This window comes from Myxine glutinosa, chromosome 4 (genome assembly GCF_964187855.1).
Source record: "Myxine glutinosa chromosome 4, kmMyxGlut1.1, whole genome shotgun sequence".
NCBI lineage: Eukaryota > Metazoa > Chordata > Myxini > Myxiniformes > Myxinidae > Myxine > Myxine glutinosa.
This window is the reverse complement of record NC_136264.1, coordinates 203,776,980-203,791,569: the sequence shown is the minus strand read 5'-3', so window position 1 is coordinate 203,791,569 and position 14,590 is coordinate 203,776,980. Positions and strand designations below refer to the sequence as shown.

Here is a 14,590-nt window from a genome sequence, read left to right as displayed (position 1 = left end):
GAAGATAAGAGATGGTGGTGAACAGCTGTTTTAAAGACCTGGAGGGAGGAGTGGGATTGAAGGGAGTGAGGGAGTTTGTTCCAGAGGCGGGAGAAAAGAGGAATGAAAGAGTGAAGGTGAGCGGAGAGCCGAGATTTCGGCAGTTTAACCATCAGAGGGTTGCTGGCAGATCTTGTGCGACCTGTAGGAATATTTGGGGGACAGAGCACAGAGAGAGCTGGGGGTGCAAGGCCGGAGAGGAGTCGGTAGAAGACAGAAAGACCACCTACCTGCCTGCGGTGAGTGAGTGAAAGGCCCTCAGAGATAGCTTCATCGCGGGAGATTCCAATAATTCTGAAAGCTTTGGTTTCAACAGCGTGAAGCCGAGCTAGGTGTGAGGCAGGAGCACCGGCCCATAGTGGAGAACAGTATTCCATTGAGCTGCGGATGAAAGCCTTGTATGTGGTGAGGAGCTCAGGTGTGCCGAGGAAGGACTTCGCACGACGGAGGATGCCCAGTCGGCGACTGGCTTTGGAGGCCAGCTTGGAAATGTGGTTTTCCCAAGAAAGATCATGGCAGATAGTGAGACCCAAAATCTTGAGCGACAGAACTTCTTGGAGAGGATTGTTGAGAAAGTAGATGGGAGGGTTGTCCAGTCGATCTTTTCGGAGAGACATAGTAAGAGTGTGAGATTTGTCAGGATTGAAAGACATGTTCCACTTGTTTGACCAGTCTGTGATTTTGTCCAGGTCTTCAGAGAGTGAGGAGGCAGCAGACTGCCGATCTGAGGGAAGAGGAATGGAGCGGCAGAGAGTGGAGTCATCAGCAAAGAGATAGAGAGGATTTTCGAGAGAGTCAGAGAGATCATTGATGAAGACCAGAAAAAGCACGGGGCCCAGAACACTGCCTTGGGGAACTCCAGCCTGAACAGGAAGAGGAGATGAGAGAAACCCATTCAGGGCCACACGTTGACGACGACTAGAGAGGAAGTCCGCCAGCCATGCGTGGAGATTTCCATGGATACCAAAGGAGGAGAGTTTGGTGAGCAGAGCGGGGTGCCAGACCGTGTCGAAGGCACGTGATATGTCGAGGGAGACAGCTCTAATTTCCTGTTTGGCATTGAGGACCTCCATCCATTGTTGAGACAGCAGAAGCAGCATGTCCAGAGTAGAGTGACCTTGTCTGAAACCAAATTGATGATCAGAGATCAAGCCATTGGAGAAGAGGAAAGATTTCATATCAGAAGCAATGATGGATTCCATGACTTTGCTGATAATTGGGAGAAGGCTGATTGGTCTGTAGTTGCTAGGATCTGTTTTTGCACCTTTTTTGTGCAAAGCGGTGATGTTGGCTGATTTCCAAGCAGATGGCAGTTGACCTTGAGCAAAAGAGAGGGTGAAGAGAACAGAGAGAGGGTGAGATAGAGCAGCAGAGCAGGATTTTAGGACCCGTGGGCTGATGCCGTCGGGTCCAGTTGCAGAATCAGAGTCGAGGGTTGACAGAAACTTTTCCACCTTGTCAGGAGGAAAGGACACGGAGTCCAGGAGCAGCAGGGTACGACTGGGTATGGTGGGTACAGAGAGGGATGGGTTTGGGACACAAGATTTAGAGGCAAACACAGAGTTGAGGCATTCAGCTTTTTCACGTGCGGAGTCAGCTGTGTAGCCGTTTGAGGTAAGGGAGGGGATGGAGGGGGAACAAACACCAGAAACGGATTTGACCAGACGCCACCAGGATTTGGAAGAGGGAGACAGATAAGAGAGTTCGGTCTTGAGAACGGAGAGATATTGTTTCCTGGCTCTTCTGAGGGTGGACACACACTTGTTTCGGGCTTTGTGAAAGGAAATGAGATTTCCTTCCGTTGGATTTGCTTTCCAGGAGACGAAGGCAAGTTGTTTCTGGGCAACAGCCTCACCACAAGATTCCGTGTACCATGGACGGGAGGAAGGGTATGACAACTGAAGACGAGATGGGATAAATCTGTGCATGAGAGAGAGCAATTTACTTTGGAAGAATTCCCAGGATGAGTTGATGTCAGAGGTGGTAGAGATGGGAGACCAGTCCAGATGATTGATGGCTGCTTGAAGACCGTGCCAGTTGGCCTGAGTGAAATGCCAGACTCGTCGACGCTGAGCAGGCTCCCTGAGGATGGTCAGAGAGATGTCCACTTTAACAAGGACATGATCAGATGATCCGATCGGAGCAGAAGAAGAGCAGCAGACATTTTCAGGGAAGTTAGTCATAACCAAGTCCAGAAGAGAAGATGTTCCGTTGACTGAGATCCGGGTCGGGAAATTGACAGATTGTGTCAGTCCCAGTGAGTCGCAGAAGTCCTTTGCTGAGGAGCCATGGCTGGTGAGAGAGGTACCCACACCCAGCCAACTGGCATGATGACAGTTGAAATCACCACATATGAGGAAGAGAGAGTTGGGATGAGTAGATAGAAGTTGGTCCATATCATCAGACAGCGAGATGTAGATGGAGTCATCACTGTTTGGTGGACGGTACAACACACATATGAACAAGAGGTGGGAGCGAAGGGGAAGCCGTAGCCAGAGGTATTCCTGGGGGTGAGGTGGAGAGAGTGCAGTGCAGGGCGAGTGAGGAAGAGAGTTTTTGATAAAGATAGCAACCCCGCCTCCAGGACGAGGCTCAGGTCTATCATACCGGAGGAGGGAGTAGCCCGGGAGAGATACTATGGAATCAGAGACATCATAAAGGAGGAAAGTTTCTGTTAAGCAGATCACGTCTGGTTTGACAGAAGCAACCTGTATGGAGAGATCAGTTAAGTTTGAACGAAGGCCCCGGATGTTTGAGGTCCATACCGTTAATGAAGAGGAAGGGGGAGCATCAGATACAGAACAGGGGGGAGGAGGGGTAGGGTAAGATGTGGAAGAGGTGGAAGAGGTAGGGAGAGCTGTTGAAGGTGTGTCAGAGATTTCAGAATAGCTCGGAGAAAGGGAAGGATGGGGCGGACAAAAGGTTTGATGGTGATTGGGTGAGCCACAATGAGGTGTTATTTGAGGAGGGGGAAGAGCGAGGCAGAAGGTTGGGGGAGATGGAGGTGAGAGTTTGAAGGGGGAAGAAGCGGGGAGGACGCTTTGAGGAGGGGGAGTGAGCGGGGGGAAATTGAGAAGCAATGAGGGTGGGGAGATTTGAAGGGGAGGGGTGAGGGGGGAGTTTGGGAGGGAAGGGACAAGGGGAGGGATTTGAAAGGGATGGGATATGGGGGAGATTTGGAGGGGAGGGGTGAGGCAGGAGTCTAGGAGGGGAGGGGCGAGGGGGCATCTTGGCGGGGAGGGGTGAGGGAGTAGTTTAGGAGGGAGGGGGCAAGGGGGGAGATTTGAAAGGGATGGGTGATGGGGAAGATTTGGAGGGGAGGGGTGATGGGGAAGATTTGGAGGGGAGGGGTTATGGGGAAGATTTGGAGGGGAGGGGTGAGATTGGATTTTTGAAAGTGTACGATTTATGGGAAACGAACATTTATTGCAAAATGAGTTTCTTGTGACCTTCGAGTTAAAAATACGTTTAAGGACGCTGGATGGAGGATGGAGTGCAGGAGAGTTTAGGGAATGTAGAACAAAGGCACTATAGGAGATGGATATTTTTTTTGGGATGAATTGATTTGGTGAGCAAGTCGAAAGCAGCCTTTTAAAGAAGAAGAAGAAAAAGGTGTTATAAAATATGACGGAATACATAACTTGAGGGGAAAGTGTAAACATTGAAGGTTAATGAGTGAAAACTATCTGGGGAAATGGGGGAGAAACACGTGGTCGAAGAACGAACGAACGAATAAGAATGAATAAACGAATGAGAACAGAGAAGGAAATGTTTTTTTTTTTTTTTTTTGTTTTTTTTTTTTTGAGTTGAGATTTACACAAGGAAGTAGGCTATGGGTGAAAAGACTGGGAATACAGAGAACGAAAGTTATTGGATCACAAACGACGGACCACTGAGAGAAAAACAAAGCCTCAAGGTTGTACAGTGCACACTGTACAAGGCCTTGCTCGCGACACGGCAAACAGACGATCAATTTATGAAAGATAAACACCGAGAAACAACCAAAGTTGCACACAATAACTTCACACACCGAAAGATAAATACAGTTTCGACAAAATACAATTGTGAACAGACTTAACTTCGAAAAACGTGGAGACCGTGTGGAGCTTCGAAAATCCCTGCCGCCGTCTCCAAGATCTCGCGAGATCGCTCTTGAACAAATTTCTCAAACATCTCTTCTCCAACACTATCTCGCTGTATTACTGCCTGTTTTACTACCTCTGGCATGATCGCTTGTGTGACGATGTTGATGAGCTCATCATCTTCAATAATGAATGGATCATTCACTTTCAGCACCTCTCTCAATTTGCCTACATTATCCTCATACCGTTCCAACTTAGCATCTGACAAATCATGATGCCTTACTGATCTCTGGGAGACTTTACCCACCAAATGTTCAGCTTCATTGACCAAGCGACTTAGCTCAGGTGCAATCAGAAACCATCTGGCCATAGCTGCTGGTTGCTGTGTTAGCCCTTTCAAACCTCCAAAGATCTTCATGACTTTGTTCTCCTGTTCAATGCCATGATCTGGGCCTATTGCGCAGAAAGGGACTTCATTTTTGTAGACGCAGAAGTTGCCAGCCATGAATTCTGTATAGATATCGGGATCATTTGTTTCCAATTTCTCCATCTGTGCCAAATACAGTGGAACCATGCGGGCATAGTTTTGTCTATCATGTGTGAAGAAGTACTTACACAATGCTCTAAGCGATTCTAGATGCAATTTCCAATTGCCTTCCCGTGTTGCACGAATGAACATCCATATCCAAGCCACAAATTTCATGTAATCTCTGGCAAATTTGAAAGTAGGATGACTTGTTTCCATCTTTGCATCAAATTCATTCAGCTTGTCCATTAAAGAGACATCTACCACAGCCAGTAATTGCTTGTGTCGGTTGTCTAATTCGTCATACTTGCGCTCTTGACATGCTGAATTGACCATTGATGCAGCCACTTGAAGGTTATCATGAACCAAGGTTATCGTATCAGCCGTTAATCGGATGTTTTTGGGCCCCAACGTCGGCTAATTCCGATTTTTCGAGTATGTCTACGTACGTGATAAACAAAGAGCGCGGTTCGTAGATCGTAAATCCATTAGTACCGTGGGCATCGGGTGACTGGGTGCGGCGTAAAAGGGATAACAAAGTCGAGTCCTTACGCTATTATTATATAGATAAGATACTGAATACAGACAATGTCCGCTAAAATCTATGCATAGGGTCCACAAAATTAAATTTGTATCATATTTTGCAAAGAAAATTTACATCGTTTAATTTTTAATTAAGAATTATGACGTCATACCTAATTTGCATAAAAAAATATGCAAACATACTCGAAAAAATTGGCGCCAATTTTTTTTCCCTTACTCACATCATAATTAATGATTTCCCGCAAAGAATACAAAATAAACATCAAAATCCCACGGAATTACATACGCTCCCGAACTATAAAGTGTGTTAATGTCATTTAGAAAGTAGTTAGGATGAAAATCTCCTTGCACCATCTGCATCCACTCACCTGAGGTGACAGGTACTCCACACCATGCCAGGTGGTTTTTATTATTTTTATTGATGCAAATGTTTGGAGTGTGAGACGCATCATGACGTGGGTATGTCATTGTGCCTTGATGTTCCATCTCTTCCTCCTTATGAGGGTTGATGATGAATTGGGTGATGGCAAATTTTGGATAGAGGGATTGTGGAGACGAATTTGGTGTAGGGGAAATATGGGGAAGATGTGACGGTAGCGACGGATTTGTAAAGGTGTAGATTTTGTAAATATGGGGTAAGGGCAAGGGTAGAGTAGGTGACGGGGGGGGGGGGGGCGGGGGAGGGGGAGGGTGACGTACGGTAGGGACGAGCTTTCTCACTTCGCTCTCCGTACGCACTTCGCCTTGCATTGCCTTGTTTGATGTGTACCCTTGTGACCTTACCCCTCGCTCATCTGTCTTCCCCCCTTTTGTCTCCCACATGAGGACCTGTGCGCCACTGGGCGCCGAGGGGAGCATGCGTGAGTCCACCATTGTGCGCCCGGACTCCCAGAACCAGCTGTCTGCATCGATGCACCACATTATGGACCACATGTCTGTGGCCGAGCACCACTTATGGACCCCATGGGTTGGGGCAAGGCCCCTCTGCTGGAACCGGCCATGAGGGCCCGAAATCTTGCTGGCGGACCTTGGCCACAGGGCACCGATGCCCCACAGGTGAACCACACTAGTCGGCCCTGTGGGCCATAAATAAAATAAATAAACATGGACACGTTTGGGCAAGTTTTATTGCAAATAGGCCGCCAGTAAGAAAATGAAAGAAAGACAATATCTGGAAGAGAGTAATAGCCTGCAGAGGGAGCTGAAGAGCAAGAGACCACCTGCAGGGTTAGGGGTTGTTTGGTTATTTTTATTGATGAACTGTGGTGACTGCACCGATTGGTGCTTGAGGGTGTGTTGGTGCGTTTTGGGTGCTTTCATGGTGCATTGATGCAGAGCAGACTGTCCCCCCCCCCCCCCCCCCCCAGAAAGAATAATCACAGGTCCTGGGTTGCGTTTTGTAAATAAAGTAGCGTCAATTGTAAATAATGCTCCCCACCGTCAGTGTGTAGTTTGAAGACCATTCCGCAATTCGGTTAGCTGTGGGCGTGAGTCTGTTAGGCAGGGTGCAATGGAGCAGCGGGACATATTTATCGATGTTTTAAGACTGTCGCACTCAGGGTCAGGTTAAAAGTAGAGGGAACTACACCTACATGTCACACTAAATTAAAGTTATAGGCCCGGTCCGTGCCCAAGAGGAGGAGGGTGCAGTGTTGCGGATATGAGGATTGTATTTTTTTTGATTGTGTTGTATTGTATTGGAAATTGGTATGAATTATTGCTTGAGTCTGGCCCCTCCTGCCTCCAGTGTTGTGTAAAGGTTAAAAGGGCGTCCCGGTAGTTAATTCCATAAAGCACACATTGAAGGACACGATAAAACCCTTGTTCAGTAGTTTATATCTTTATTATGTGTTTTAGGGTAAGGCCTTGTCTTCCATTAACATGACACTCCATTGCACCAAGTGAAAAAGATAGATTCCCTTCATTCCCATTCCCAAAAACCTCCATTTCCCCTTTCGTCAATTGCCATTCGCATTGCCAACCAACAATTGCCGCCATTGGCCACGAGGCAGGGTTGGGGAAGAAAGGCGTGCCCGCCCGTCGTCATCAAGGGCGGAGCCAGAGGGTCGCGCGACCAACCAGGGCCGAGGTGAGCACACCGATGGGCGTGTCCTGAAGGCCGGCGGCTTAATCACCGGCGGCGTTATAAAAGCGCACGCGCAAGAGTGACCAGAGCGGAGCTGCGTGGTGAGGTCCATGAAAAGAGCTGAGTCATCAGAGGAAAGCTGCGGAGTTGTAAGGTCCAAGAGAGAGAAGGGAGATCATCCAGCAGCGATTCTTGTCCAAGAGAAGAGATCATCCAGCAGCGATTCTTGTTCAAAGGAGATCATCCAGGAAAGCACAAAGCTGCTATTCGTCGCCTTGCTCGCCAGCAGCAGCGTCCACAGCAGCAACAACACTCAACAGCCGCTTGGGGCCTGGACGGCGGTTTTGAGCAGGGCCGCGAAGGAACGGCGGCTGCCCAACGCGCCGATCGTGCTGCCGGACCCGTTGGACCTCCCTCTCCTTCCAGCCAATCCACTCTGCAATCCCCCATGTGAGTCCGTTTCTGTTTGTTCTGTCCTGGGTAGTTAATTATGTTTGTATAAGCTAGTATTTTCACTGTGTCTCTAAAAGCTTCTGTATATTATTTTATTATCTTTCCTTCTCCTTGGTTTCTTTGAGCCTGTACATAGTAAATAAATTTAGTAGTATTTTCAACCTTTTGTCTTCTTCTTCCTCCTTTTCTTCACATCCGTCGTTTTAGTCTTTTCCATATTGAATTGCTGTGGCGCGATACGGCCAACGTCGCGTGAATCGGGTGAATCAGGGAAACTGTTAGGCCGCGGTGCCTCCGCTCGGCAAACAACATCCTTAACCGCGGACCGTAACAATATGAATCGTTTAAAATAAAAAAGCCTTCAATTTCTGATATTTTACCTTTTCATTTGGGCCTCACAATTGAAGCCCCGCCCGTAGGGCCCCTCCCAATTGAAGCCCCGCCCGTAAGTCCCTTCCCAATTGAAGCCCCGCCCATAGGGCCCCTCCCAATTGAAGCCCCGCCCATAGGGCAGGTACCGTTGCTAGTTCTATAAACTCAACGATACTCTTTTATTTGCTCCAAGACTGAACTCAAATTATTGACATTACAGCAACCTGAAATCATGTCTGATGACAAAGTTCAAGTTCGATGGGATGAGAATGTAGTGAGTGATATTGTTACAGTGCTGTAGCGGTATTATGCGAGTAAATATTACTATGTAGAGCCTGGCCAGTTTGTTAATGACAGATGATTCATACACTGTGCATGCCAGATTTTTGTTGGAGCATAATGGGAAAATGAAAGGAAAATCAGGAATACGAGGAAAATCAGGAACATCCGGCTGAACAGTTTACATTTTGTATCCATCCTACTGATAGGCTGGATATGCATCTGGATCTGAACCAAAATCTAATCGGCTTGTTATTGTCACCTAACCAACTCATCTACCAAGTTTCATCCGAATCCGTCCACAACTTTTAAAAATATCATGCCATATATCCCTTCTGGCCCCCATCTTCCATTGGTGAAGAATCACTTAAATAATTTTAAAAAATTCTCCTATCCGTATCCCGATCTTCACCAAAATCAATTCGTCCTTGTCACACACCAAACGTATCAACAAATTTTCGTCCGAATCCCTGCATAACTTTTCGAGATATCCTGCTCACAGACGGACATACTGGGGTGAAAACAACCTCCATGCACATTCGGTGGCGGAGATAATGAGACCGTTTCAACACCTTGCACAGCTTCGTCCAACTGTGTATACATTCCTGCCGGAAGGCCGCGGTGAAGGCCCCCAGGTAGGCGATCACACCCGAGGAGATGAGGACATCACCTGTCAGGTTGTTGTACGTGTCCTGCAGCTCCTCGGCCACTTTTGACCACCTTAGGAGAAATCGTTTGAAGTTTGGATTCGTTAACAGCTTAAGTGAATGGAAAAGCTTGAGGTTTGGAATAATTATTTATTGAAGTATATAATCAAGTAAATATACATTGAACATTTATTTGTATTGAATTAAAATTTAACTTTCTGGAATGTTATTGTTATTATTTATTTATTTATTTAAAAATCAAGTTATATAAAACAATACAGAAATATTGTTGTGTTTAAGAAATGCATCATTCACAGTATTGTGATAAAGATGGGATTATAAGGATTCATTTATAGGACAATGAGTCTGCAAATGATGCCTGGTTTCATACCTGTATTTCTCTCCTCCGAGGCCTCCGATGAGCTTCTCGGCTCGCTCAAGTTTCTCCCCGCACAGTTGCACCTGCATCTCCAACTTGGCCTTCTCATCCATTTTCTCCTGAAATGTCCTTTTGAGACTTCCAACATGCTCCTGGACTTCTTGTAGCTCGTTCTGCTTTTCGTTGAGCAATTCCATCGTTTCCGCATGAGATGCCGCCGCCTCAGCCAGACGAACCTTCTTTGGAGCCACAACCTGCCGTACAATTAGTTGGGACGTGGCGAGTTCAGGCGAAGGTGGTTGGCTTACATGAGTTCCACTTGTTGGCTTGGTTTCTTTCTTTACAAAGGTGAGACTCATGGAAGAGAAAGTTAAATTGACAGTTGGGTGGTGGAGCAAAAATTGGGCACAACTGGCAAGGGGATGAATGAACATGAAAGGAAGAGAGAGGGGAGTGGAGGAAACATTGAAACCAGCAAGTAACAGGATTGGGTTAGGAAGTGTAAATGGGGTAATAAAGATCATGGGTCAGGATGGGGGATGACAGGAGATGGCGGTACACTGTCTGCACTCCATGGGTGGGCATCCATGGTGAGGAGGAAATTCCTCCTGAGTTTTCCCATTTCGTGTGGAGAGAAAAGCAACGTCATATACAGATGGCGTCGCTTTTCTCTCCGCACTCGGCAGGCCAATGTGGCACCGACTCCCATATCAATACACTGAAACATTTCAGTGGATATTTTATGTAATAACTATTGAAAGAGAATAAACCACAAACCTTGGCCACCCTGTTGTAAACTTCCATAGCACAGATCCATTTACAGAGCCCTTCTGCAGCTGAGGATGCCTTTGCCACCTTTGTGGGATCAAAGTCTGGGTTTGTAAGGTACTCCGTACGTATGTTCTGCATAATGGCCTCCTAATTTGAAAATGGCACGAAACTAATTAGGCAACCAAGGAACCACACGACAAATAAAAAAAATAGAAGTGCCATATAATGAAAATCAATGCCTCATAATGGCCGAGATATAAATAAAAATGTTCAAACAATTGTGATCGTCAAATAAACATTATGCAGAAATAAATGCATTTCCATTGGCCAGGTGGACTGGGATATCAGAATGCCCTTTAAACATTTTCTTACAATGAGGAGTGTGGAGAGCAATTCATAGGTCAGTGAATCCATTTTGATAAAAACATTAAGCCCACCTAGTCAACCCAGTCTACCTGTGAAGTGAAAATGCCAAATTATAGTGATGTCCTGACTCAGGTGTGTTTCGCACGTACCGAAATATTATCTTTGTTATATTCCTTCAACATGTTCAAGAAGGTCATGTCACCAAGGAGGCGTTTGCTCGGCCCCCAGTAATCGCACACCTGCAAAAGACCACAAGATCATCACAACCTGTATACTTCCTATGTCTTATACAATGTCTTATTTATTGTGAAATAAATAATTATCATTTCCAAATAATCTATAAATGCTATTTTATACAGAATTTAAAATGTGCAACATCGTGGAGAAAGCTAAATCACAAGAACAAGAGCATTTAAAACGAGCGGGAGGTTAAAAGGGGACAAGTAGAGGAAACGGTACAGTAACAATCCAAAGATAATAGTTGAGGGCAGGAATGGAATAGAGACTGAAAATAATTAAACAAGAAGACGTCATGCAGAGCACGATACTTGCAAAATCCGCTCCCCAACCCCAAGAAAAAGAATTCCATTGATACAGCAAATTGTCCATTTCATCAAGATTAAAATTGACAATCTTGATCAAAACTCGGGTCAACAGGAAGAAAAGTGACGATTTTTCAGATGAAAAATGATAACTTTGGAAGGTTGACCTTGAGTTGACCTTTGACCTTTTGACCTCGAAAATAGTTAGTTTCCCTATTTAGTGACTCAATGTGCAAATGCATTTCAATTTTCAAGTCAATCGGATGAAAATTGAGGATTTTAAAAACTTGGCCTATGTTGACCTTTTGGCCTTTGTTGAACTCAAAAATATTTGGTGGTTGAATTCAGTGACCAGATATGCAAGTTCTCTTGAAATTTCAATGTCAATCAGATGAAAATTGAGGATTTTAGAAATCTGGCCTATGTTGACCTCAAATATACTTGGTGGTTGAATTCAGTGACCAGATATGCAAGATCTCTTCAAATTTCAAGTCAATTGGATGAAAATTGAGGATTTTAGAAATTTGGCCTATGTTGACCTTTTGGCCTATGTTGACCTCAAATATATTGGTGGTTGAATTCAGTGACCATATATGTAAATCCTCTTAGAATTTCAAGTCAATCAAATGAAAATTGGAGATTTTAGAAATTCGGCCTATGTTTACCTTTTGGCCTATGTTCACCTAAAATAGAATATGTGGTTGAATTCAGTGACCAGATATGCAAGTCATCTTCAAATTTCAAATCAATTGGATGAAAATTGAGGATTTTAGAAATTTGGCCAGTGTTGACCTTTTGGCCTATGTTGACCTCAAATATACTTGGTGGTTGAATTCAGTGACCAGATATGCAAGTTCTCTTCAAATTTCAAGTCAATCGGATGAAAATTGAGGATTTTAGAAATCTGGCCTATGTTGACCTTTTGGCCTATGTTGACCTCAAATATACTTGGTGGTTGAATTCAGTGAGCAGATATGCAAGTCCTCTTCAAATTTCAAGTCAATCGGATGAAAATTGAGGATTTTAGAAATCTGGCAAAGTTGGTGACCTTTGGCCTATGTTAACCTTTTGACCCCAAAAACAATAGGCTTCTGAATTGGGACGACCTATACAACTTGGTGAAGTTTCGTGGCGATCGGTTTAGAATTGTGACCTGCAGGCCGGTGACAAACAAACAAACAGACAGAACCACAAACGCAACCGACCAATATACTTGAAAAATCTTCGATTTTGCAAGTAATAAATAGGTTGATGTGGGGTCAACGAGGGGGAAAAGGTCAGATGTGGCTATGGGAGAAAACATGAGTCAATGAAATACATTAAACTTGAAACACATTAAACAGACAAAGGGAGATGGTTCCACAGAGGACACAATGAGAGATAGTTTTGTATACAAAGATTGAGGTTCATGGACGAGTGAGGTTACAGAGTGTAAAAAGGCAATGTACTGATCGAGAGTGGGGCAGTGGGGCCATAGTTTGTCATAACGTAACGTATAAGGGAATGAACAAGCAGGAGAAGAGCAGAGCCAAGAGGTAACATGCAAGTATGAGGGTTGTGTTAGGTAGAGTTCATGCATAGAAAAGATCATGGGTAGGGATGGGGCATGACATGAGTTGGTGGTGTGTTGCCTGCTTGAAGCCTTAACAGAAAAGTGGGATTGGATCGTATCCAGAAGGCAGTTCCATAAAAAATAAAAATAAAAACCTTTAGAGGCCATTTTTCCCCGCAAAGCGGGGGTTGGCCTTTTTCGGGCACCGTGGTTGTTGTTGTTTTTGTTGGTCCCCTTTTTGAAGCAATGTTTTATGGCCGGATGCCCTTCCTGCCGCCAACCCTGTTTGTCGCCTTTTTACAACACACAGGGAATTACCAGTGAACTGGTACTCAATTAGCCAACCTCGGAAGGATATGACAGGCTGAGTCAACCCTCCTGGCGTTAGTTCAATGATCGACCGGGATTCGAACCCAGGATCCTAGGTATTTTAATCCTAAGCTGGCACTCCTAGCCGCTACACCAACAACATCCAACACCAGGCAGTTCCATAAAAGGGGAAAAAAGAGTAGAAAAAGAGTTGAGGTGTGTCGCAAGCCTGGATTTTGGGAGTATAACCATGAAGGGTTCACTGGAATAATGCATGAATCCTGGAGGAGCTTGGGAGGGTCAAAGGCTAAAGACAGCAGAGGGTGCTAGACCAAAGGAGCGGTGGTTCAAAACAAAAAGGCCACCAATCTGTGGGGTGTGACAGCAACAGGATTTCTGCTTTGGCCTTATAATGGAAGATGCCATTAATGTTGAGAGCTTGAGATTCCACGGAATCCAGAAGAGACAGTTATGATGCTGGAGTGCCAGGCAATAGGGGAGAACAGTACCCCATTAGGCTATGAATAACTTGGAGACTGGGTAGTTCTGATTTTTAAAGGAATGCTTGGAATAACGGAGGATGCCCCCATTTTTGGCTGGCTTTGGAGGCCAATTTTTCGACATGGTCAGCCCCAAGTGACGTCATGGCTAATGGCGGAGTGTAGAAGTTCAAGAGATTGAACCTTGTCCAGTGGCTGACCATGGAAATGGATACGTGGGTTCATTTGATGAAACTTCCAGAGTGACAGGGTGAGGTAGTGAGATTTGCCAAGATTGAAAGACGTGTTTCATTTGTCAGCTCAGCATCGAATAAATTACAGAGAAAGACAAAAGATCTGTTAGTGGGATCAGTTATTGTACGACACAATGTGGAGTAATCTGCTTAACCTCCATTCGGAAGAGAGGGTTTTCCAGAACATCGGAAAGGGTTTTTCATGGAGATGAAGGCATGAAGCTGAGCATACAGCTTGGACTTGGGGATGGGGAACCAGTTATGGGTTTCTGAAAGAATATATGTGACCAGGAGGAGGAGGGGGGGAAGGTCAGGAGGAGGTTGGAAGGCAACAGGTGGACAGATGGAAGAGTGAGCATGTGTTGTCAAAGCCAGAAGTGAGGTTGTCGAAAATTAAGAGTCTATCAACATGCTACGGTGATGCCAATAACAATGAGACACTGGAATTGATCATCTCCAGGGGGACCGTATGTGAAGCAAGTCATGAGCAGGTCTTCTTTGGGGAGCTATATTATATCGTGCTTCAGCTGAAGGCCATATACACTATGAAGTGCTCTGCGGTGCTCAGAATTGACTTCGCTGTACCGAGAATACGAAGGCGTCAGCCAGCCTTGGAGGTCAGTTTGAGGATATGGTCTGTCTGAATAAAGGTTGACATGAAAAGTCACTTCTATGAATTCCAGGAATTGCACCTTTTCCAGGCATTGACTAGAAAAGTTAACTGGGGTATTTGATAGCAAATCCTTCTGGAAGCAGAGAATCAAGGCTTATAACATTCCTGCATTGAAAGACATGCTCCAGATACCTGAACACGGACTTTTCCCCCACAGGCAGGGATGCTGCTACAGCTTGCCTCTCAGAAGCATGTACTGTTTCTCGCACAAGGTGGAGTGGATTTGCCTGGGAAGGAA

General features: G+C 45.3%; 1 protein-coding gene across 1 annotated transcript in view; it reads right to left on the bottom strand.

Moving 5' to 3' along the window:
- The window catches only part of DNAH12 (dynein axonemal heavy chain 12), a 460,368-nt gene that overhangs the window by 78,178 nt on the left and 367,600 nt on the right, over positions 1–14,590 (bottom strand). Inside the window, exons 46-49 of the mRNA XM_068114298.2 lie at positions 10,693–10,782; positions 10,184–10,324; positions 9,419–9,660; positions 8,953–9,100 (exon numbers count right to left, since the gene is read on the bottom strand). Of these exons, the coding sequence (XP_067970399.2) occupies positions 8,953–9,100; positions 9,419–9,660; positions 10,184–10,324; positions 10,693–10,782 (621 nt within the window). The remainder of the gene's footprint in view (positions 1–8,952; positions 9,101–9,418; positions 9,661–10,183; positions 10,325–10,692; positions 10,783–14,590) is intronic.